General features: G+C 43.6%; 1 protein-coding gene across 6 annotated transcripts in view; it reads left to right on the top strand.

Annotated features, from left to right (window-relative positions):
* camkk1a (calcium/calmodulin-dependent protein kinase kinase 1, alpha a) overlaps positions 1–25,402 on the top strand; it is a 72,055-nt gene that overhangs the window by 2,103 nt on the left and 44,550 nt on the right. For 2 of the 6 annotated variants that reach the window (XM_030438751.1, XM_030438747.1), the window contains exon 2: positions 22,504–22,952. In XM_030438751.1, coding sequence (XP_030294611.1) covers positions 22,626–22,952 — 327 coding nt within the window. In that variant the 5' untranslated portion in view covers positions 22,504–22,625. Of the gene's footprint in view, positions 1–6,330; positions 6,405–6,633; positions 6,706–16,086; positions 16,318–22,503; positions 22,953–23,134; positions 23,312–25,402 lie in introns of those variants that run through there. The other 4 variants (XM_030438750.1, XM_030438748.1, XM_030438749.1 and 1 more) reach the window with 4 other exon arrangements.

Here is a 25,402-nt window from a genome sequence, read left to right as displayed (position 1 = left end):
ATTTATTATTATTTTTTGGATGGTTGGACAACTAAAAGATGCCCCCTTGAGCTCTAGTTAAAATAAATGTCTTCTAACATTTTGTTGACAATCAGGCAGGAAGAGAATGTTTTTTTTTGCAGCGTTAATGTACAAGTGTATGTTTGACCTGTCATTATAGACAGTAGGATTGTAACTGTACAGTTGTCAGTTAATCTTATTCCGTGACCTCATTTAGCAGAGAGTTCCTCTGCGTTGTGTTAAGCCACAGAAGAGAAGACAGAAAACATGTTTTTAGTGTTTCAGCATCTAATTGAAGCGAGCGATGGGCTTCATGTCCGCCTCGAGTGGCGCCAATTTCACCCTTTTCATGGCTTATTTAATCCCTCATTCATGAGGCACGAGGCTGAATTGTTCCCTTTGAATTATACCGAATGATGACTTCAAAATGAACAGTCTCCAGAGCTGCACCTTGACAAACGGAGAGTACGAGAATGACGTGCACCGGATCACTGCGGCGGCGTCTCCACTTTTGTTCTGGGCTTTGACATAATGATGATTTGAATATTCACAGGCAGATACTGGATTTAAAACGAGGCCCACAGGCCGTACTGGTGTATTTATGAGTGTGGTTGCTGAGCAGTTCTACTTCCCCTTTTATGGGCTGATATTATCTTTTGTATGTGCAACTTTATGAGCCCCGAATGCCAGAAATGGAACTGTGACACATAGCTTGCCGGGGTTGTTTCATCGCTAAGAGCAAAAATATTATGGATTTTTTTTTTCTCTGTGGATTTTCCACAGACATATACAGTCTAAGGTGCATTTTTATGGAAAAGGTCTTTCATTTGCACATTTCACATTTGAGACAACCGGTCTGCTTGGTGTAAATCAGCATCGCCAGTATCACTTCTTTTTTTTCCTTTTTGTTGTTGCTGAATGTGCAGACTGCTGCGACCGCCTTAACACTATTCCACGTGGTAATCATACCAGTGCTCCGACCCGGCTGCTGAAAAAAAAGAGGACATGTCATCAGCTCCCGGCTCCCTCAGCACCTCTGGGAAATCACTTTAGTATAAGGCTTGGGGGGGGGGGGGGGGGGGGGGAGAAATCAGCATTATATTTGTGTGTGTGTGTGTGTGTGTGTGTGTGTGTAAATGCATGTGTGGGTTTGTGTGTGTGTGTGTGTGTGTGTGTGTGTATGCTACGAACGGTTTAAACAAACGTCATGAACAGTTTAACAAGGAGGCCTGGACGTCATCCGGCCAAATAATGTCGAGCTGAGCCTATAACTCTGAGGGCCGGAGTATAAACAGGGAGCGCCTCTGCTCCTCCACTGGCCACCGCCAACACCGTGGCTCCTCTCTTACTGCAATAGCTTTTTATTTTCTGTCATCGTACGAATTGACTGGGACTTGTTGGACATGTGATTACACTCAAACTGGATGAAAATTGAAATCTGCGCGTGACCTTGACCCAGATAAACAAAGATCAGTAGGGTTTAATGCTTTGATGTAAATCCAACAAATGTGAGAGTTATAATTTTCACATACGATGCACTTAAAGACAGCCCATAATTGGAATCCTAATGTCCTTTTTATATGAGGACCTTAATACTGATAAAACATATGCAGGAGAGCGGTATAAATACTTCCACAAAATAATTCCCCTTACTCTTAGCATACGGCTGAACTGTGTTTTTTCAGTCGGATGGTCATGATGCTGTGCCCCGTGGAATCTGCAGTGAAGCTCTTTAATTGATGTCTGACGGGCTTTTTATTTTGCTGTTGTGAGAAAGGAGTAGCAGCTGCACCTGCCGTGGTGTTTCTCTAACAAAGCCAGAACTGTTAGTACGGCATCCATCACCTCTTCTGTTGATCTGGCTTTATCAATTCCCGGAAGCTCTCAAGGTGTGTTCGCGGAGCTCCGCTGCCACGGAATCACTCCAGCGTGTGCTCGCACCATGTTTAAGGGCCTGATCGGCACGCAGAGTTAACGGCAGGCTTTCTGTCTCTGTTGAGATGTCAGATGGGAAGAAAATCTTTCTCTCTGTTGATGCACCACATGTTAGTTCTCTCCACCTGACAGATACAATTTCTGGTGGTTGGCACAAACTCTAAAACCAGCTAAAGCTCATAGAGCAGACCAGACCTGGCAAACAGGAAACATACCCAAACTTGAGGCACTTCAGAGCTATCTAGTGTGTGGCAATGTATTGCCCACAGTACCAAAGGGAAAATGGAAAAACACTTCATGCAAATATCCTCTCACGCAATGCAGGTGACAACCAGGTGAGAGCGGTTTGGTTCCACAAGAGTAGCTGGATTTTATTCCTGCACGGATGTTGGACCGCAGCGCCAATCAGTGTTGCCAGCTTGGGCATCATTGTTGTACTAAAAACTGTTTTAGCAACTCGTACTGCGAGGTAAAAAACACAGAGTCAAAAGCTTTTCTGTACTTTTGTAAATTATGCAAAATCATAAGAGAGGGAGAGTGATAGAAACCGAGGTAAAACAAAAGTGAATGAATGAGCATTCACTCAGTGGAAAGATTTTCGGTGTTGTGTCAAAGTCTGTTCCTTGGTTGATACGTGTACCCCCTTACCACTGGTACTTGAGGCAGTTCAAACACGGCTTTCTTTCTACTAGATCAGTAAGAAACCAAACCTTGCCAACTTACTAATACAACCAGGCGTTAACTCTTCCCCCCTTTTCATTGCACTGAGATCAGAGTTTCTAGGTCCAATCAGGTTTCTTATGGTTTTTTTCTGGCTTTGGGCAGTAACCAGGATGCTAGCTTTAGCCATGTGGCTTGTATGTAATCCTGTGGTTCTAATCATGACATGCAGCAACATACATGGTCGAGTGGAAAATACATAGAGTGCTGCAGTCACAGATGGAACTAAGCAGTAGCTAACAGTGTGAGTCCCCTGCTGGTTAACTGCCTGTCGGGCAATTGGCATTAAAGTATTATATAACTTTGTTTAGTATTATTTTCCTGCTCCGTGGTGAATGCCATTATTGGGGGCACTGTCAATTCAAAAATAACAAAACTAACATCTCAACATTTGTTTAGTCAACACTATGTAATTTTCCCTCAGGGGAAACAGCTGCTGACAAGCTGCAGAGGGTGAAGAGACTCAGTTGTTACAATATCTTATTTCTCTCAGTCATAGGAGCTGGAGAGATGCCAGTGGTAAGGACTGGCAAGACTGTGAGTGGCAGGGTTGAGTCCACAGTGTTCAGAGAAGATGACTCCTAATAACTCTGGTGATCCCATGACTTCTCCTCGGTCGCTTCCAGTTGGTTACTTAAACCTGTGAAATATCTTAACATGTACTGGATAGATTGGCACAAGATTATTTGAGAAATTGGTTCCCTTGACTTTTCATCTCGAGCCACCGGTAGGTCAGAATCTAATTTATCATATTCTTCGGTTTAGAATGCAGCAGAAATGACACTGAACCCTGTCCTCATTTATGCGCTTCCAGTTCCCTCGTCTCCAGGTCATTGGGGTTCTTGAATTGGTTTTTGGTTGAATGCCTTTCTTAAGGATATTTTCATGTTCTGTTCCATGTCACGGCATTTTTCAGTTAATACCACACATTTGAATTATAAAGTGTGTAAAGTCAGTGACTAAATGTGGCTAAATGACACTACAGAAGATGTTGGGTGCCCACTAAAGATGTTTGCTGCCTAACGTTAGCTTTTTACTTTCGGCGCATTCATTACTGGAAAAAAAACATATAAGTATCATATAATCATAGCCACGGGGCTTATGCTGCAATAATTTCAACTATCTGGTTTAAAAAAATCCTATTGGCTCTTTGTCCAGGGCATGCGGATGATGCTAACTTCTGGGGTGGCCTCCAAAAATAAGTTGTCCTTGACGCTCTCCTTACCTGCAAACAGTTGACTTTCACATCTGCCTCAGTTGTACTTAGTGCTTTTTGCTAATTGGCAAATGTTAGCAACTAAGATGGTAGATGCTATACCTTTTAAACATTGCCATGTTAACATTTCTATTGTGAGTATCATAGCAAGCTAACGTTAGCATTTACACATCGTCTTTGGACTCGCTATCTAGTCCTATTAAAAATCCGTACTGACGACTCAATGTTATGTTGCAACACATAGAGGACCTTGTTGCATCAAAAGCAAAGTCACTGGTACACAGACCTCCTGCTGCTGTTGAACTTTACCTTTCACTCTTACATTTTCGCATCAAATTCCAAATCCGACATGATCATGGAACTTAAAGTGAAACAAGTCATTTACAAATGTTTCCTGGGTTTATAGAGAGCAAATGCACAAAGACATGTCCAGGCCCTCATTAGTTTGTGCAGCAACAGGCACACAACCACATCTGCATATTAACCTTCATTATTCAAGGCACGACCGGTAAGGACTCCGGGGGGTCCTGAGCCAAAACCTCTTCCAAGTGCTAGCCTGCACTCCATCACCACTTTCACTTCGCCCATTAGCCTGTTGGACACCAGCAGAAATATATTCATTAATTTGATCCTTTTGCTTGATTGCGTTAAAAGAAAATGTCAGGCTTTTAATTTATCAGCAAAACACCACAGTAGTTTTGTGGTATTCTGTCAGCTCTAACAGATTATATACAGTACCAGTCTCTGCAATAAGTCAAGATAACGTTAAATCTCTTTAAATCTGATTTCTAAATGCCTTATCCGTGTCGCGTAAGCTCCAGATGTTGCTCTGCTGAGCGTCCCCCAGAGCGACGCTGTTATTTCCATATGGCTGGTGAGCTAACTGGAATAGTGGATGGCTGGTTGCGTTTGTGTCTCCGTGCTGTCCAAAACTCCTCAACAAAACCCTGACACCGGCTTCTCCCCCGTGGCCACTTGTCGCAGCGGACTCCACTGGGAAAGCCGTCGACAGCCAGGCCCCGCCTCCTCTCCAGGTTAGCCTCTCGTGTATGCTGGAGCGCTGTTTCATATTCTTTCCCGGAGGCGACGACAGCGTGCGGGAAGTTATTGATTTTAGTTCGAATAACAAGTGGTTAAAAATAGCGAATACTCCTCTGTGTTGGTTTTCAAGTGAATGCCCACACATTCACAGAGGCCCTTTGCAGTTTGCCACCCAGCCTACATGTGGCAACTATCTTATACATAACGTAGTAGTGCCGGCATGTGTGAGCAGATGGTATCTTCTCTGTTTACATCTGAGTCGGGGAATGTACGGGCGGTTTGTTCAATGTGCCTGCAGCTGATCGCATGTGTTGCGCAGGTTTAAAATCCCAAATAGTGCAATAACCTGGACATGAGCCGCTGAAACCTGTGTCATCGTCCATGTACTCTTTTGGGCCCAAAAGGTGCTGGCCTTGCACAGTTTATGATGATTATTCTACCACTGCAGGGTGAGGGAGGTAAGGTCTGCCATCTTTAATCCAGGAACTTAGAGGTCAGGTTTGGTTTGGGTCAACATCAACTTTTATTCAATGACATCCAAACTTGACATATTGGGGAAAAAACACAACCTTATAACCTCAGCATGAGCCTCAGAGGAGAGATCAGGCTTCCAGGACAGTCAGACGCTCCACCGTGGAAGGGGACAGACCATGCAAGATAATAAGCACAAAAAAACAAAAAAGCAATCAATGTAAAAAGACTTTAATTTTACAAAAGTACAAATATAAGGAGATATACAATTTATACAATAAGTAGGGGCATGTTAAGTGTATGTCTGGGAAACACTGCTGGGCCTGGCATACCTCGACCCGGACAGCCTGCATTTTAATTTTTTTTTATGTCAGGGTTCCTGACATAGGGTTCTGTCTAATATTGCATATTTTAACGTTATTTATTGGATACATTGAAGCACACACATGTTGCTTGTGAGTGACATAAGCAGTGGACCGCCAAACACAGTCATTCTTGATCAGTTTGTCAAACGAAACAGAGCCTGCGTTGGTTGTTTGATAAAACTTCACCCTCCTCAAAAAAAATCCCCACAGTCTTTCTAGAAAGATGAATTATTTCCAAATGTTCAAAATAGAGATTCAGGTTATCTGGTGACAGTTCTTCCTATCGCAGTGTGTATATATATCACAGAAAACCAAAATATCGCAATGTCAGTTTTTTCCAGTATTGTGCAGCCCCATTTACCGTTGACAGTCAACGGCACTCAATGTATAATGTGGCCTGTCAGTAGCTGGCAAGGCTTATCAATCATTTTGTAGCAGATGTAGCAACAAACGATTTCTCTAGCACTCCCTCTGTGCTGTGCCAACAGAAAAAAAATCGCTGGTTATGACATTTAAAAGAAAGTTTTCTCCTTCTCTGCTTCTATAAATGATGTGTGCAGAGGTGCTGGAGGAGGCTCTGGCAGATTGTCTCATAGCGTTTTTCGCTGTAACCACGTTGCTGTGGGAGGAATCGGCTCTCATGCCTCCAAAGACAGGTTAGTACTCTCAGCGCCAGCTAAAGAGGGCGAGCTTAAACCTCGGCTAAGATCTCCGCTGACAGACCTCTCTTCCTGGGCGTCTCTATATGACATGCTTGACTATTTCTGCTCAGGTCTCCTTGCAGCAGGCTGGTAGAAATATCCCTCTGTGTGAATGATGGAATTGCATGAAAGAGCAGAGCTGGAAGTGTTTTGTTTTTTTGTTTTTTTTTATGAAATCCTGGAGGAGTGAGAGGCAGAATCTGACCCTGGGCCAGCTGACACCGGCGCACTCCTGTTGAGAAAGCAACCTATTTCGGTGAGCAAACCGCCTGAGAATGGAGCTACTTCGGCTCCCCTCTCCTGGTTCCTGCATCTAGACTCCTCTTTGTAGCCTACACCGGAGCGGAGGAAGAGAGACTCCTCAGTGCTGCTGCTAACATTATTGATGCAGGGAGAAGGAGGCTCGCAGCTCGGGGGGGGTGAAATTTTTCCACTTCTCAGGAAGAATGTGACCCCCGCGCTGTCAGGAGATAAGCAGAGCTGATGCGTCAGATGAGGGCGAAAGAAAAAGCTGCTAACACAAGTCAGTAATCACTGTCAGTTAGAGTAAAGGGATAGCTTGGTAAATGGAAAAAATTGAGTGTTGTGTACTCAAAAAAAGTCCCATTTTACAGCCTCAAATATAGGGTTGCTTGATTGCCATTGGTTTATGTTCACAGGACAAAATAATGGCTCGGTAATAACAGGAGAATGTTCCACTGTCGTGTTTGCGATTTTTGAAAGGGACATCTCAAAAATAGCTTGTTACCAAAAGAAACCCCCCAAAAACAAAATGAAAGTCAAAGCAAATCATTTCAACCTGTTCTCTTTGGTGTTATGCAATCGTTTTAAAGGAAACTCCAACAATTCTTCTCACCATCAATTAATTTGCATAGTGTACTTCTTGACTAATTGTTTAAATCTGCCTAAAATCTGTCTGTTTTGCAGTAAGCAGCCCCCTACTGGGAGGACCTGCTCTCAGGGCCGCCTCTGTACGCCATTCTCTGCGCTGATTGGATAAAGTGGGCAGGGATACCAGAGGCCTAAAATCTTTGGAAATTATGTATTTTGTGTCATCTAGGTTTTTTTTCCCCAACAAACTAGTGGTGGACTTTGGATGCAGGCGATATGGAAACAGGTTGTCATTTGTTTGTTTGCCTGTATGACACTGCAGCGATACACAGCTGGTTAAAAAACTTTGGCTTTTGGGCGCCGTTTAGCTCAGTGGGTAGAGCGGGCGTCCCATGTACAGAGGCTACAGTAGGTCCCTTTGCTGCGTGTCACTCCCCCTCTCTAATCCTGTTTCCTGTCCGAGTCTTCAGCTGTCCTGTCAATAAAGCCAAAAGGCCAAAAAAATACTTAAAAAAAAACAAAAAAAAAACCTTGGCTTTGACTTAAAACTTTTGATGGTGCCGCACAAAGCGGCAAATATGCTCAGCTTCATCTTTAAGAAGTGTTGACGGAACTTTTTAATCAAATAAATCTCCTTATTATGTAAATAATGATCCTCTCTGTCTTCAGGGAGTCAGATTATTAGGAAGAGCCACCAAAGAGCCGCCGGGCTGAATGCTTGCTCCTGCGATACCGGCAGCTCGTTACCGACGGGGCCCTCCCTAACGACTCTGCCTATAACCTTTTTACCCCAAACCCAGACACAACCTCAGGTCCGATTTAGTTCCTGAGAGGGTTTAATTTTGTTCTGTTTTGAAATGAAACCACCAAAAGCACATTTAGGAAACCTGCTCCAAAGAGATAAGAGCTAAAAAAAAACAAAAAACAAATCAACATTTTGTTTTGATGCTTTAAACGGCGTGAGAGACAGATTAGCCCCGAGGAAAGTGCTTTTTCATCCGCTTTTTCAGCGATGATTCTCTGAAATACAGTTCAGGATTTAAGCTGGTACAAAAAAAAAAACCAAGCGGTGATTACATGAGACTGACACGAAGGGTCACACCGGGTCACAGAGGAAATTGCCATATTAAGTCTGATTACTATTGACTGCAGTCTTTGCTCATTCGCAAAATGACTAGCCATAACGCAGCCAGCGTAATTATGTGACTAATTGTGTTCATTACATCATTATCCCCAGTCAGAGGCCGTAAACATCCTCTTGTTAGTCATGCTGCCACTTTGGACACCTATGTCACATAATCTGCACCTACATGACTTTGCATACTCGCACAGTAAGCTTACACTCATTAAACCATCAGGGCACACACACACTGCAGGGTTTCCTCCAGGATTTTTTTAAACCGTGGGGGAGGTCTGCCCGAGTGGAAGAGGGGGGTTGACCACGACGACGACAATAACATAAATTTTGAAATGTGAAATTATGACTATTTCAAACTGAATGTTTTTCTAAATACATTATTTACTATAGGGTACATGAATTGAAAATAATAATTGAAAATAGGATCTTGCAGTATCATTAGGCCAAAACAACAAACACAACAACAACAAATTAAAGATTTAAGTTAAATAACTAAACTAGTCTATACTGAATACAGTCAAATAAACATCTCTTCCTGCATAGAATGTGTACAAAAGAAAAAGTCAAGAACATTGAGCCTCTCCTTTATGTAAGGTTACCTGACTCTCTTCCTCTGGAACCTTTCTCTTCTTTTGAAAATAGTTTAATATACTCATCTGAAAATGTAACCAGAAAAGAGTCATGGCAGAAAATTACCTGGGCATTACCTAAGCTAACGTTATGTCGTGCTGTTCAAAACGTGTATCTAAAACGTAACGGGTTTCCTCTATCAATAGAAAATTAAGTTTTACAGTTAAAAATTAATCTACAACAAAATAATATCTCTCTCTACTGTATAACCTCGACATAGATAGAAATAATGCGTATCCTGTATTAACTAATCAATAACACATTTATCCCGACTCAGGATTTTTTCTGTAGCCTAATCCATCTATGTACATATACATACATATACATACATACACATACATACACACATATACATACATACATACATACATACATACATACATACATACATACACTACACACACACACACACACACACACACACACACACACACACACACACACACACACACACACAGGAAAACCAGTCCACGGTATCATGTTATTTTATACAAGTCAAGTACTACTTTCTTATATTCAATGAAAATTAAGCAATAACACAATGACTTACAAGACTCCTTTAAAAAAAAACATTTAATTAAATGGCTAATATACAAGACAAAAAAAAAATACAAATTAGTATTCCTTCCGGGATTTCAACCCCAGTCACCTGTATGGCAAGCAACTGCGCTACCCCCTGTACTACCTTAGCACTTAATATACAAATATGACAACAGTGTCTTTGTTGCTGCTCTGTATTGTGTGCTCTGTAACTGTGTTGCTGTCCCGGTCGTGCCCCTAACGTTATGTCCTCCAGCAGGACGAACGAAAGAAACGAAAACTAGGAATTCCAATATCGCCGAAAACTCCATATTTCTTGTCCGTGCATGGCTGGCAGTGAAAGCTGTAAAATACATAGAAGTATTTTTTGTTTACGGTTGTATAAATGTGAGAATGAAATTTGGGAACTGTTATTGGACCAACCTGCTGTCTATTTTGTATTCTGGTTGCTGATTGGTAAGGGAGGACGTCCTCCCTTAGCGCGTCATTTTACGTGTCTTAGCCAATCATAGATCAGCATGAAAAAATCCTTAATGCATTGAGTGAATGGAAGGAGATCCCTCCCACGGAGGACAGAAGCCCTCCGTCCTCCTCTAGCCCCCACCTTCCTGCTCCCTGCTCCTCTCACAGACTGCTCTGTCTCCTCCGTCTGCAGCTGTCGCTGTTAAACAGTTTTAAGAGGATTTTCTTCCACAGAAGAAACTTTTTTTATGATATAATATATATATATATATATAATATTTTATAAATGATACTGAGATTTGGTAATGATTTATTTCAACCAGTTACTCTTTCTTAAAAAAAAAATTGATCTTCCTCTTCCCTCTCAAAAATAGAGGAGGACCAACCTCCTCTGCCTCTATGGACGAGCCTCCTCTGATATATTTATAGCAATAATTACAATTACATACACTAGTTAGCAAGTGTAAGCAAGTGTTAGCATTAGGGTTGTCGCTTTTTCATAAAAATCACATCAATCTTGAAATCAGAAAGAAAATCTTATCAACACCATCTCTATTTGTGCCTAACTTCAACATGTTAGCATGCTTGCGTTTATGCTAAAGTACAGTCCCACAGGGCTGGAGACCAGTGGTGCCCAAACTTCATCCCAAAAGTGAAGCTTCACGGTGGACCACAGGCCAAATGATACTATACAGAAGCCCCGAGAGGCAAATGAAAATCCATTTTCTGATCTAAATGTTTTTGTTCATGAGGAACATTAGGAACAGGTAAACAAACATTTTTGCAAGGAGTTCCTTAATTATTATTTTACTTGCCTCTCAGGGCTTCCGTATTACTTGTATGCCAAATTCCTCTAATTGAACTGACTTCCTTTGCAAACTTTGTCCCCGGTGCTCAAAATAGGAAAAAATAGATTAAAAAATGTTATTCTAATGATGGTATTAGTTAATAATCAGGGATCCTGCATATTTATATCCTGCTGTATACTTAAATGACTGTTACAGGTTTGATTTAAAACATATGTATTTATCTCCAAAACTGTTCCTTTAAAGGTCCCATATTATAAAAAACACATATCTCTGGTCTCTACATATATAAGCTGGTCCTCCCTAAGCCTGCCAACCCCCAGAATGAGGAAGGCAAACGATTCCTGCATGGTCTCTGCAGCCCACCCACTGGTAAAATGCCACTCCTACAGGCTGTTCATATTCTGCTCCTTTTGTTACATAACGAAAGGAGTCATTTTCATAGACCGACCTCCTCTGCGTGGTGATGGGAGATATCTGAGAGGGGGGCGTTCATCCCCGAGGTGAAATTCGGTGTGTCCAGCTGTAAGATAGCAATGTTTCGCAATGTTGTCACTCAGAGCTAGACACACAAATTGCTGTGTTGTTGGTTGTATAAATCAACATAAGTGCCAATATTCTGTCCCAGCTACAGAACAACAGAAGAGACAGTGGTTGTGTGTCATTTTTAATGACAACGTGCCGGCTTCGGTTCGTGTTAGTTTATATCTGTGTGCTAATCACTTCACATCGGACTGCTTCAGTACCAAGGGTCAGTACAAAGCTGGCTTTGCCTCGACACTGACTCTCGTAAAAGGTCAGTCCCAACCATACCGGACCCAGCAACGGCACCCAAGCCACAGGAAAGTGTTGCCACGTTACGATAGTATTTACAGTTGCCTACGAGTATGGTGAAGTCAGCTGGAAATTAGCTAACTAGTTAGCTCCGCTTCGGTCCGCTATGCAATGGCGTTTGAAGGGAGTTTAATGTTTATATTATTACGGGGGAGCTTGGTTGTCACAGTAAAAAGTCTGGAAACGTGCAGACTGGAGACAGAGACGATGCGAACAGTGTCCAAGAGTTTGGAGACTGTGTTGGAGACGAACACAGCTTTTGCTAGCTGTTAGCCATTAGCTACAAGGTAGTAACTATAACAACACATAGAACAAACTAACATTATTCAGACACACTAACCATTCTGAAACGTCCTGCTGCAGCCACAGAGTCTGTACTTCTTCAGGAGCCTCTCCTTCTGGGTCCGATTCTGGGTCAAACTGCTACGGTTGAACGACAGCATCTTGGCAAGCCATAGCGATAGATACATCCACTGTAAACATTAGCGCATGCTACCGCTAGCATAAGAGGCATCCTCTCCCTGAGAGGGGTGTGTAGCAGGCAAGGCAGGCGTTAACAGACGGAGCTTATTAGCATTTAAAGGTGCTGGCACAGAAACAGCCTGCTCTCAGTGGAGCTCACTTGAGCGACTTTTAGACAGCTGAAATTCAGGACCACAGATGGGTTTGGGGCAATGCATTTCGAATACAGTGTTGTTGGACCTCCGACAGCTGTGTGAAATTGTTGAAAAACAGTATAATATGGGACCTTTAATCGTGGTCGGCTAATGGACACACTGCTCTGTAGATGGAGCTTATGTCCTTCTAACTCCAGATGTAAAAACGTGCCTTGAAGACAAAATGAGACTACATGAATCCTGAAGGAAATTGTTGAATGAATCAGGTTCGGCACTTGATCACATAACATACATATTTCTTGTTGAGTCTGTAATGAGTACTGAAACCCTCCTTGTTTTCTTTCTCCATCTGTATCAGTCGGTTAGACGAGAGGAAGCTGCAGCCAGCTCCGTTCCCTGTGCATCAGCCTGGCAGCCTGCCTGCCACATGACCACAGGTTTCTGACAGCGACAAGTGGGGATAGAGATCACTGGGATACTCTGTCTCTCTGAGGGATTTAGAGGGCGCTGAGTATCATTCCCAGTGGAAAAGATGGATTGCTTCTCATTTTCAGTAGCAACAGATTAATCCTCCACAGGTGCACATCAGCGCAGAGTTCCAGCTGCACGGTATTGAAGGCTGTGAATCGGATTTCGACACTTGAACACTTTAAGCCGTTGTGGCTATCCCGTCCGGACTCGGTCCAGTGCTTCTAACCGTTTCTAAAATTAGACGAGCAGCTAGTAGCAGGTCAAGCTACCGAGCAGGGTCACAAGGACAGAGGGGTGGAGCCAGCATCAAGGCCGTCCCACATGAATATATAAATGTGCAGATGGGTTTTCATCTGTCTGCCGTCTGGAAGCGGGGGAAGGCTCCTGTCTTTGTTAGTGGGATCCTTTTCAGGCGACATACCCAGGATTCCAGGAAGGTCAGTCATGCTGGGAGATGCAGACTCATTGTCAGTGTGAGTAGGGGAGAAATAATTGGCTCATCCAACTTGCCAGTTTGCACTCTTATATCCTGTGTAATCCTGGGCTTATTATTGCCCGAGGCAGCCAACCTCAGAGAGGGTGGCCATGGATTTGGTCGGGATTGTATCAGAGTGTACTTTTTGTCCAGTCAGATTGATCACTGCTCATGGAGCCTGTTTCCAGTGTCTGGCCTCGGGAGAGGAGCTGCCCGTTTTCTCCATCACATCACATTGATTGGCTACACAAGAACGTGTCTAAGGGGTTCACGGATACGACTAGTTGTGTCTCATACAGTTGCCCATTAATCCTCCGGATTGAATTAAAGAGTTCCAGGGATTAGTCTGTGACAGGTGAACACACAGCAAAGTGTTTTCCCTGCAAAGTACTGCAATTATGGTGTTGGCCTCTGTGTGCTTAAAGCTAGAATTTGTGGAGGAGGTTCTGTTGACAGAGATGAACTTCCTATGCTGTCAGTTTTAATTGTTTATCATCAGCAATATGACAAGACGGGACCTGGACTGTAGGAGCAGCGTTTGTTGATATTCACATATTCTCATTATGCTCTTGTGTACATACTGAAGTCTTCCTTGAAGTCCTAAATAGGGAATTTATCGTCATTAAAGATATAATATGTAACAATTCTGCATTAAAATGCCTTAAAACGACTGGATATGTGTTGTTGTATGTATTGTTGAGTTGTGCACTTATTCCAAATGTTTCCAGCAATGGCCAAACCAAAAGTTAGCGCAATTTTATTCGAGGTAAAAGTGTGTTTCATTAAGTTGCCAGTCAGAGTCAAGAGAATAAGGAAGGAAGTCTGTGGATGTGACTAAAACTTGAATACATTCAACTCGTCCTTTAACATCTCTGCTTGAGTCACATCAGGTGGTGGTTGTTTAACATTAAAGACAATGACTCCCATGATCCCACGCTACTTACTCTTTTCTTTTGATTGACAGACGCCTAGCAGCAGAAATTACATGCTATCTGTTTAAGAGAACAGTAAATGTGTAAGTTGTTCTAAATGTATGTAGACATTTAAAAACACTTGCAGCATGTGTGTTTACTTATGGTAGTTTTCCCTGCAGTGTGGGGTTGGCTGCAGTATTTCAACAAGTATGTCAGACATCAACAAATGTCCTCCAAAACAAGAGACTGTTGTTTTAAAGATAACATAAAAACTAAAATGGTGGTGTGGAGTTTACCAAGAAGCGAGATCAGCAGATCTGTCGTCCTCTCCACATCTGTTCCTGAGGCTGGCACCTCAGGGCTACATTAGCCACCACTGGCATGAGACACTGAAAACATTATAGGAGTGCAATGCTGAATTGGTAGGGCGTTCATAAAGGTTAATGCAGGTTTTGGCATATGAACATCTAGGGTCGGGGAAAAATCATGGTTTGGTGTTAAAGGAACTACTTTTAAACCTGAATGACTATGATTGAGATTAAAAGACCAACCTGGGCTACAGGTCAGAAAACAGGATAATAATTTTCAAAAACCATCTTTTTTAGATTCAGTAGAATGGCACCCAGTAGAGCTCATAGATACAAGCCCCCTCACTACGCCTGATCCATGCTGTATTGCCTGAGAAATTCACAAAAATGGAAGAAAAACAACACCCTCTATCTCTCTTTGTTACAGAATGTGAGAAAACAATTATTTGGATCTTTAACTTTATCCACATCTGCAGCAAAACCCAATAGGGACTGTTCTGGGCCGAGACCCACCCTTTGTGAAAACCCATCCAGTCGTTTATGTGTAATCCCGTTGACCATCCAACCAGCAAACGAGATGTAATGTGTTATAAACCATTCATTGAGCAATTGTTGTGAAGTTTATAAACTTTTACAATCGCTTAATAAATGGTTTATAAAGCATTTTATTATTTGTTAATGGTGATGTAAGTATCAACTAAAATGCAATCAACTAAATGTTCCGTTCATAATTGATGGTCACTTTAACGTGAGGCTTGAAACAGGAAGTAAACAGTATTCAGCTCTGTCTCTCTATTATAGCATCACACCTCTTAAAAATGTGGGCGTTCGCCGAAACAACTGATGCTCATATTTCTCTTAGAGGACTGTCGACTGACACTTTTATTAAAACATTCATGCTGGCGCGGCAAAACCAATTATTTTAATTGGCGTAAATGTATTGTGTTTATCCACTTAGAACACGTCATTTACTTCCAGTTCTGACATGGCCTTTGACCTGAACCTCACCACAGTGGATTTTCTTTATCCAAAGTCTTAAATTCATATTAGGTCAGAAAGCACGTTGGGGATGAAGTGGGTTCTTTTGTTTCTTTTTTGCAAAATGATCCGCAGTCTGCTCTCTGCTGCTGCGACGCTCTGAATATCCGCGACCGTGATGAGGCACTTCAGATGCTGATGTGTCGTTGCACCTGTTGCCGCTTCGGAAAAGAAGTTGTCTTTGACGTTAAATATATTCATTTTGTAGTGCTGAGAGTTTTCCCTTGATCACAGCTGATGCCTGATTAATATGCTCTCTCGCTCGTTCCAAAGGCCCTTAAGACGCTGCGCTCTCTGCTCCATATGAATGAGGATCGCTCAGTCAAAGATGATGAGGCGTAATCACTGCCAACTGCTTTCAACCACAACAGGAGGAACACGGGGTGGGGGAGACGACGCTAATTTTACTGTGCATTTGTGTGTACGAGGGGATGAAATGTCTCCCTTAATCCTTTCTCTTTTTTTTTTCTTTTTTTTTTTTCAAAAAAACAAAAGTGTGTGGGTTTGTGTGAGTGGGCAGGTGCGTGAATGCATGCACACAAAAGCCATGCAAATCCGAAAGCTGTTCCCCAAAAGGCGATTTGCTCGGGAGCAGCCGGTTGACGTTCCTGCCGGTCTCTCCACCCTCTTCCCTCTCCTCCGCGGTTAATGTGACCTATTCTTCTCTTGAGTTGGATGAAACGTGACAGGGGAAGGCAACGGTGGAGGAGGCTTGATCAACCTGTGGGCTCAGGGAGAGTGAAGCAGCAGCAGCAGCAGCAGCAGCAGCAGCAGCAGGAGGAGGAAGGAATAAACCTCTTTAGTGTAAGAGCTCTGATTTAATATTCAGACAGTAGAGTTTTGTCTCGGGCTGATTGTGGCCTTTTAATAAGAGTCAGCAAGGATACCGTCTGCAGTGTGTAAAGCCCTGCCGCATAATTGTTTTCTTCTTTACCCAAGATGAACAAAATGCTCACTGCCTAAAAGGATTTTGTTAGCAGTGAGTTTTATTATCTCTCGATTGAGTAAAGGCTGCTTCCGCTCCAGCAAAGACTGCGAGTGGTGGACGGGGAGCACTGAATCCTTGTTATTTTGCAATCGGCTTGACATTAAAATGGTCATGAATAATTACATATGGGCAGATTAGTGACTTTGATTTGATAACATGTGCAGTGATGGTTTAAACCGTGGCACAGATTGTGTTTAAAGCAGATAAGTCTACAAATGAAGTTAATCTGATCACAGTGCCCTTTAATTAGAGACACAATTATTGCTGACATTTTTCCCCTTTACGAGGTTTTAATGTTTGTATTCCTTTTAATGCTGGGCATAGTGGAGATGGAGCCGTGTACAGCCACTGCAGTCCAACCGTTATCATGCCTCCTGGCCCTGAAATCTACTTTTGATCAGCGCCCGGGCTCAAACAGCACGCAGCGGGGCCGGTGTGAACGCACACGGGATCCAACAGTGTGACGTATGCACGCGGCCTCGGCGTGAGCGAGGCTGTAAATGTTTATAATTTGACCTTCTCTTTTGAGCGCGCGAGGAATCAAAGTTCAAAGAAGCGGCTCGTACTTTCAGCCGTGAGATAAGACGTTTCGTTTATTTTGATCAGCTGACATTTACTTAGCGTGCGCCGAGATCACCTTTGCCAGTGCCGTATGCTTTCCTGTAGGCCAGCAGTCTTCCTGTTCCACACACAGAGAACTAAAACACGCACAAGCTCGAGCACCCAAACCAAATTTGCAACCCTTATATTTTTGAGTGTAATTAGCTCTAATTGAGAGATTGAATACAACCGATGCATCCATCCTTGTTTCTTGTCGCAAGCTGCACTTGATGTGGAAGAGTAACAATATAATTATCTTTTTAAATTAGCTAATCCTGCACCTGCACACAACGCGGAGAAGATTACAGCCCACCAAATCGTCTTCAGCGACTTGTGTGTTTTTCTACACTGGTCTCCAGAGGAGGCTACGCAGGCGTGAATACTCTCCCACAGCTCTGAAGGAGTTTTGTGCACAAAAAGAAAATGCAGCGCACAATATCCAGATGATTAAAGTGTACTTATAGAGATGCTCAATGTGAATCTTCTTTTCCATGGTGTTGTACCACATGTAATCCCTGCTAAGGGTCTCGTTGTCAACGGATAAACACCGTAGGCAGTGTGTCCACATCCTCCATCACTGTGTGCTCCGTGACAGATCAGGGGTTCACAGTTTACCATCGTATGAGCACACGCCTCCGACCGCACGACATCACAGAAAACCTGACAAAACTGTGTTTTTTAATGTGTAATGCAAATTGGGGGGGGGAGTCTGGTCTGGTTTGAAGTCATAGCTATGCAGATGTCCTCCAGTCACTGCTTTTTGTAATCAGTGAACAATCAAAGTTGATTGTCTTAGATTCTGTTGAGCGAGGTGGTGCACCTCCTTTTTAACTCTTCAGTCTCAGCTGAAGAGGAGTTTGAATGAGAAAGACACCGTGTTTGTTCAGCGCTGCCTCCAATCAGCGAGAGAGAGAGAGACAAAGTAAAATGGAAGAGGACGTTGTTTTTCTGATAACACTAGTCACGGCACGACTGCAAGATTTGGCCATGACTTTAACTGAAAGTGTTTCATTGAATGTACACCGTACATAATGTACTCTTTGTGCACTTTCAAGGACTCGAGAGGAGGCAAAGAAAAACATCAGAATACGCACGACCAATATGACAACAACCACTTGATGAATGATTCTCTTTGGGTGCATCAGTATGTTTTGTTTTTTTTTCTACAGGTTTCTCTGCCTTTCTTGCCAGCAAATGAAGAATTTGATTTTCGTTTTGGCCTTGGATGTCTCTGTTTGCTGTTTGCTGTGCTCCACGAAATGATGACAGAGACGAATAGAAAGCCAGGTTAAGGGTGAAAGTGGTTCACTAATGGAGCCAAATGGATTCATTTGCTCACCCTCTCCGGCCCACTCTCTCCTCCTACTGTAATTGGCTCTGCTGAAGCTTCCTTCCATCTAAAACTAGTTGGAAGACGGAAGCTGCTGAAAAGACTGTGCTCAAGGTTCTCGCTGGTTTAAAGGGAGGATTCGATGTAAAAATCAAAAACACATTTTTTTCCTCGTACCTGAAGAGCTGTTAATCTGTCTAGAATGTTTTGGTGTGTGTATTGGAGATATTAGCCATAGAGATGTTTGCCTTCTTTGGAATATAATGGAACTAGAACTAGCACACGGCTTGAAAATACAGTTGAGAGGGGAAATGTCCGTCTTCTCAGTGGACAACAGGCTTGTGGCAACTTGGGATCTAAACATTATTGGCTGCAACGTTAGCTAGCTCAGTTAGCTTAGTCAGCTAGCTGCTAAGATAGAAACATCTTGAATTAAGGGGGTTTTATTGAAGTTATTCCACGTCTACTGTACACAGCTATTATTTTATTCCTTGTTCCCTCCAAATGGATGTATCGGTGTAGTCGAAGCAAAAAGCGTATAAGGAAACCTTTCTTGGATGTGGCGGTGATGTAACACATCACAGGTGTTTCTGATGGGCCAGAAAAGTCCCCAAGCGCCTAGAATGAATTCCCAAAACAGTCAAATGCACTGCTTCGTCAAGGTACAAAGGGGCTCTATCACGGTGGCCACATCAACACAACATTAGCAAAATGTAGCTATCCACTCACCTGTCTTACTCCTTCCTTGACCCATTGTCACTCCTTTAGCTACACCAGTAAAGGCAATGATCATGCACTAAAACAGCCCACAGGACAACAAGGCAGATAACTTCAGGTCCCCTTTTAATTTCATAATGGACATTTGTGTTGTGATATTTAAACAACCGTCCTTCGACAGGGAACTATGGGCTTTGTTTCCATAGGGTTAGAGGCTGGCTGTAGCTGCTGTGGCGCCAGTTTTTTGGAGCAGCTTAACAATGGACATGCTTTTCGTCACGTATTCACAATTGCACAGTTTCATTTATTTCCTCAAACATTGTCAAACAAAAAAGAAACTTACTATTGTTGGTCTATTTCTCTGCTGCCTTGGTGCTACAGCAGCACAAACATGACTGCCATGGCTGGAACCCTCTCCTCCCTGGCCTGTCGTAGTTCGCAGCACCAATTAGCGTCGTAGCTAGTCAAACGATGGCGTCAAGCTGACGCATGGAACGCCTGGAAGGTTACAGCCAATCAGGGGCAGAGTAGGGGCGGGTCATAATATTCCTCCCCACAAGTGATCTCGTCTTCTTGGCGCTCCTGATCTTTAAGGAAATTATGTGTAACAACTTCAAATAATATTTCACAACTTTTTGTAGGTAGACATTCAACAGGTTCAGAGTGTGTAAGTTGACAAATGTCGCAGCTGTGTGATATAGAGAGGGCACAAGTGTTTAATTTCATTTCGAACATTTCGCACAGCAAGATGGATGTATCCAGTGGAAATTAATAACGTCGATATGAAAGAAAATATTACTCCTAATGAGAAGCTGTCTCCCATTACCTGCCTCTGTAAACAAATCGAAGTCTCAGTGCCACTGAAACGAATAACCCCGACCCCCGGCTGCTGCTGCTCCGCCACCTCCCACCTCTACCAGGATATTGCTCACACATGCAGCGGAGAGAGCCACCCAATTCAAGAGATGGATAATCACTAGTTGTGATAAGAGAAAGCAAAATATGACAGTTCCTTTTTTGTTTTTGCTCAAATGAATCGGGAGTCAAACAGTATGTGCCCCCTCGCTGCTAACCGCTAAGGTCTTTTTTTTTCTGCACTCGGTCATTTACATGGAATGAATAACAGTCATCTGAAATATGCAAATGGTGGGCAAATGATGATGGGTAGTGTGTGTGCGCGCGTGCGTGTGTGTGTCCCGGCCTCATGACGAGCCATTGTACCCGTATGAATAGTGAATTCATGGATATTTCTGTGATCAGCCATGACAGTCGTTTTGCCACCGTGTGTGAGGTTACCACCTACTGTCGGTAGTTCCATCGATGACACGGCTGCGCTCCTTTTTTAATATTTGCGAATCACCTTATTGGCAATTTCAAGGGGTCACGAAGGGATCCTGTCCCAGAGGAGACCACGAATGGCTCTAAAAAGCTGTTGAGACATTTCACTTACAAAACTGCAAGTGTGAACCTTTCGATGGCAGTGGATCACCAAAATTGAATCGCACTAAATCGCTCCGTATTTAAAATGTATCGTCCCTGAATGATATCGTAATAATAATCGTTTCATGAGGGAGAGATGCACACCCCTAGTTGAGATATTTCAGTCTGGACCAAGCAGTAGGCCGACCGACCCAACGTCCCTAGAGCCATGCCGGCATGACGAAAACATGATTCACTGCAGTTGGTGTTGTGCCCGGCTATGCAAATGCATGAATGCGCGTGACCCACCTGGACAAAGTGGAACGGCGTGTTATTTTTGAATACGGAGCTCTACCTGTCTGGCACACTTCAGGAATAGCAAAACCTGGCCTATTTACTTGACCACCCCTTGTCTGATTACCCTCCAGAAGTCACTTTGTGTTTGGCTCCATTGTTTTCTACTGAGTCTGTGCAGATTCATGGCACATACACTGGACAGGCCACCACCGCGCTCTTTCCTCTTGATTTACGGCGTTGCGTAGATCGACGCTGTTTGAGTACTAGAGATTTAAGTGACCTTTTCCATGGAAGGCGCGCACAGGCTCACTTTGCATATCTGTGTTCCTCCATCTGCAGAACAAAACCTGAACCGGCTGTACAAGAGAGCTTTGATATTCCCTGTCTGTGGCAATCTGCCGCTAACTCGATTTTCATTAAAGATGAAAGGGGAAAAGCACAGTAAGCAAAACCCTCTAAATATCTGGGATTATACATACATATTGCGCCCACACACACACACACGCACACACACACACCGTACCTTCAGTCTTTTCCGTCCATGCATCTGTTGGCGCAGCAGCCCACCTACAAGCATTTGATGAGGATACAGGGAGCCGCGGCCAAAGGCTCTGAGCATAATTAGCTTTGCAGTATTTGCGTCTGGCTTCATCAGGGGGGTCATTCATTTCAATTTATGAGCACACGTCTACAGTAGGTAACTCGACCCACCCACCCACACACGCAGAGAGGGAGGACATTTTCTGTTTTGATCAGACTGCCTGATGAAACTCCAGTCTCGCAGTTTTGAGAGGTTTTAATTCACAGGCAACGACAATGTCATTTTTGTTCACATTGACGAACAAAATCAAATTCTGCAATATCTCATACATGGTAATTGCATTCAAGATTTTGTCGATGATGAGCTACCTGAAAAAAACTAAAAGCTACCCAATAAACTCAGAAATATGTCACTTAATTGTAGCAGAGATTAAACGCCCACAATAAGATAACATTTCAAGATTCAGTGGGTCAGGTTTAGGAGGGGCGGACGGAATTCAATAATGATAATTACAGTTGTATTAGTGTATTATAAGGAAACTAGGAATTCCTATGTTTTCGTGACCTTGAAATGCAACTTTTAGAGGTCCTCCTCCACTTTGTCCACCATGTTAGAGTTCAGTAGATCAAATAGCAGCCTAACCTAGTCAGCAAAATGATAAATGTTGAATAACAGTATGGAAAGAGCAGAAATGTTAGCTGAGCTAGTGCTTCAGCTTTAGGGTTGGCAGTGTCTGTCAGTCCAAATCTTTACCTTCTTAACTTTTGGATGGATTGCCATGAAATTTGGTGGAGGCGTTCCACCATATCTCCACGCATATCGGATTGTCTGGCATCAAATTTGATACAGATCTTTATGTCAGAAAATGTATATCTATAACTTTTGGTGTTTAATCTTTTGAATTTTGCAACATCATTGGGTCTTAATGTGTCCATTTGTTTAGTTAATGACCAAATAACCAAACCCATGTTGGCAAGCGGTCGAAACTAAGATGACCATTTGCAAATGATATCTCTCGATCCAAATGTGGACACACTGTGGCTCAGCTCTTTACACTGTAGCTGACTCAGCTCATAGCCTCTCTTTATGTCTTTCCAGCCTTGGTGAGAGCCTGAACGTTGTGACCACAGGCTCGCCCGGGTCACGTTGATGCTGGTGGGCAATCCCCGGTTCCCTCCCCGCCACCTGCTCCCGCGCCTCTCCCGTCTCCCCAGTCCACCATGGCTATGAGCAGTGACCCTGGCAGCGAGAGGCTGGACCCCGACGCCGACAAACAGGCCGGCAGTCTCACGGACACCATGGCTGCCATGACGACCAAAGACTCGGAGGGCTCCGCTGCCAACGGCGTGAGGAACGGCGGGGCTCAGACGGACAGGGCTCAGGCAAAGAGGACCCATCCGCCGCGGCCTCACCTCACTGGGAGGAAGTTGTCACTGCAGGAGAGAGGCACTTACTCGGGCTCTGGGGGAGGGTACACGCACATCTCCCCTCGTGTGGCTCGCAGGCCCACCGTGGAGTCTAAGCGGGTGTCAATATCAGACTCTCAGGTGAGGAGGTCATTTTGATTAATTGTAATAAATCATCCCAATCATTTCTGCACAGGAAATCATTTTTTGTTGCTTCGACATGAGCAAAAATGTAATCCTTTAACGCCCTTTAAAGCTCCCCTTCATCTGCAGTGCTCAGATTTGGGCATTACCTGGCATGAATCCCTGCAGTTGGGTGTGACAGGTGGCACCATGGCAGGGAGTGAAACTCAAACACAGCGAAAAGCACCTCCACTGCGCTTATGAGAGCAGTGGTCATAACAAGATACAAGCGCCATAGCTCGGTGTCTCTTCATGATCATCAAAGAAAGAGCAGGAGGCCGGTGGACAGCATGGCAGGATTAAGGCAGCGTGAGAAGGTCTGTACGCTTGTCTCCCATTAGCGCCCATCGTGGAAACATGCCCCTGTGCATTAGCTGCTTTATGTAGATGCGTCATTATCCCGGCTTCTGACAGCGTTGTGCAGCCTATGTAAACGCTCCACGCCCTGCACCGTGAGCAGATGTGTGTCGTTATGAGATGTGAGAGCGCTGTGTTCTGATGCAGGCTTTGACGAGAGCACTTTTGACTGTACCATTGGACACGCACGAGATGCACTCTGTCCGGCACTGTGCTGCTGGATCCAACATAAAAGAAGTGAGGGGGGCGGGAGCATCTAATTTTCTGCCGTGGTAATCATGTGGCGCCTGTGTACTTGTTTTCCCGTCTGTTTGTTTCACTGGTAAGATATTTGATGCAGCATCGGTGACGGCTAATACCTTTCCTTTTGTATTTTTACACGCTGTGGTTTGAGATGCAGGCTGTTCATGTTGTTATAGCCATTTCTCTTGAAATGCTTTTCATGCTGGCTGTTATGCTGGGAACTTGAATGCCCGTTGCATTTCTGACTGTTTTTTTTTTTTTTTTTTACTACATTCAGGAAATAAATTTATTGGAAAACCTTTTAAACTACCTTCTTCATCACGTGTTTGCAGGTTATCAGGAGGCGACCCACCACCCATATCACTTGTGGTATATAGCATATATTTTAAAGGGGCTCTATGTAGCAGTTTGTAGCAATTTACATATACGTATGAACAGTATTGGGTAACGAGTAGTGTAAGGCATTACTGTTCTGAAGCTCGTTACTTGCGTTACATTGCTAGGTTGATCAATTTTAACTGCATAGTCGCACGCATCACACACAACGGGCTGGGGGGAGGGGAGGGCGGTCCGGGGCTGGAGGCCGTCAACAATGGAACAGTGATTGGTTGGGGTTTGGCATGAGGTGTCTTTCACCATCACCGATTGGTTAGTCGCCACCCGCAAGGGGAGATGGTATAACAATGGCAGCTTCAACAACACAAGCAGAACATGCTGCTGCATACGACTTGCCCGAAGTCGCGTGACTTGCCCTACTATGTACGAGGCAACAAGCATATTCATCTCAGATTTCGATTTGTCAGTACCTTCTGGTTCCGTTGAAAAGAAGGTTTTGGCTGCTTGCTTGGCGTCTCATTCATGTTGCTCCATGGCAGTGGCGGTTCTATACCAGTTTTAATAGGGGGGCCAGGTTGGGGCCGGCTTTTTTGTTAGGGGGCACATACAACCCGGAAAAAAAGATAAATCCCTCATTCAGACAAAGCAGTGTTTACAATTTCAACAATTTTGATTGGGTAGTAAACTGCTGAGACACTTTATTTCTGCCTTTCCCTTCAGAACAAAATCATTGCAAGAAATCTGTCATTGTATTATTGATGCAAACTCCCTGTCAGGGGGGCCACAGGGGGGTCCAGACTCAGAGTTACGGGGGCACTGGCCCCTGTTGGCCCCCCCCCCTAGAACCGCCCCTGCTCCATGGTTCCTTAGCAACAAGCTTTGTGTGTGCGTGCTGTCTCTGTAGGTGCTTCGTTAAGTTTGAGGTAGTGCTGGCAGCGGTGGAGAGAAGTTTCCAACACGGGCAAAGTGTGCACCTTACAGTCAAGTTATTTTCCTTACGTTCAACAAATTCAAATTAATGTTTGTATCTCCAACCGTCACAAGTGGCTTTACGCAGCGGGGGGTCTTCAGGCAATTTCATAGAGCAAGTAGCAAGAATGTAACGAGTAATGTAACATTACTTTCTTCAGGGAGTAATCATGTAATGTAAGGCATTACTATTTTACTACATTACTACATTACTACTACTATAATGTGTAATATATTACTTTTTTGAGTAACAAGCCCCAACACTGCATATGAATCACTTTTTTAGTGGCCATTAGCGATTAGATGGTAACGTGAGGGGAAAAATTAGACCTTCCCTGTCTCCCTCGGTTGCCTATAGCAGCCGTGGACAAAGAGCAACAGTAGCTAACAGTAGCTTAGGAAAGCATTGTTCTGGGGTTAGTTTTTGGTTACTCATGCTTATAGAACTTGAAAGGCAATAGTTTCATAATTATGACAATGGAAATAAATACTTATTTGCCTTT

The sequence above is a fragment of the Sparus aurata genome, chromosome 13 (genome assembly GCF_900880675.1).
Source record: "Sparus aurata chromosome 13, fSpaAur1.1, whole genome shotgun sequence".
Taxonomy (NCBI): domain Eukaryota; kingdom Metazoa; phylum Chordata; class Actinopteri; order Spariformes; family Sparidae; genus Sparus; species Sparus aurata.
The sequence above is the reverse complement of the archived record's forward strand: the minus strand, read 5'-3'. Positions and strand labels throughout refer to the sequence as shown.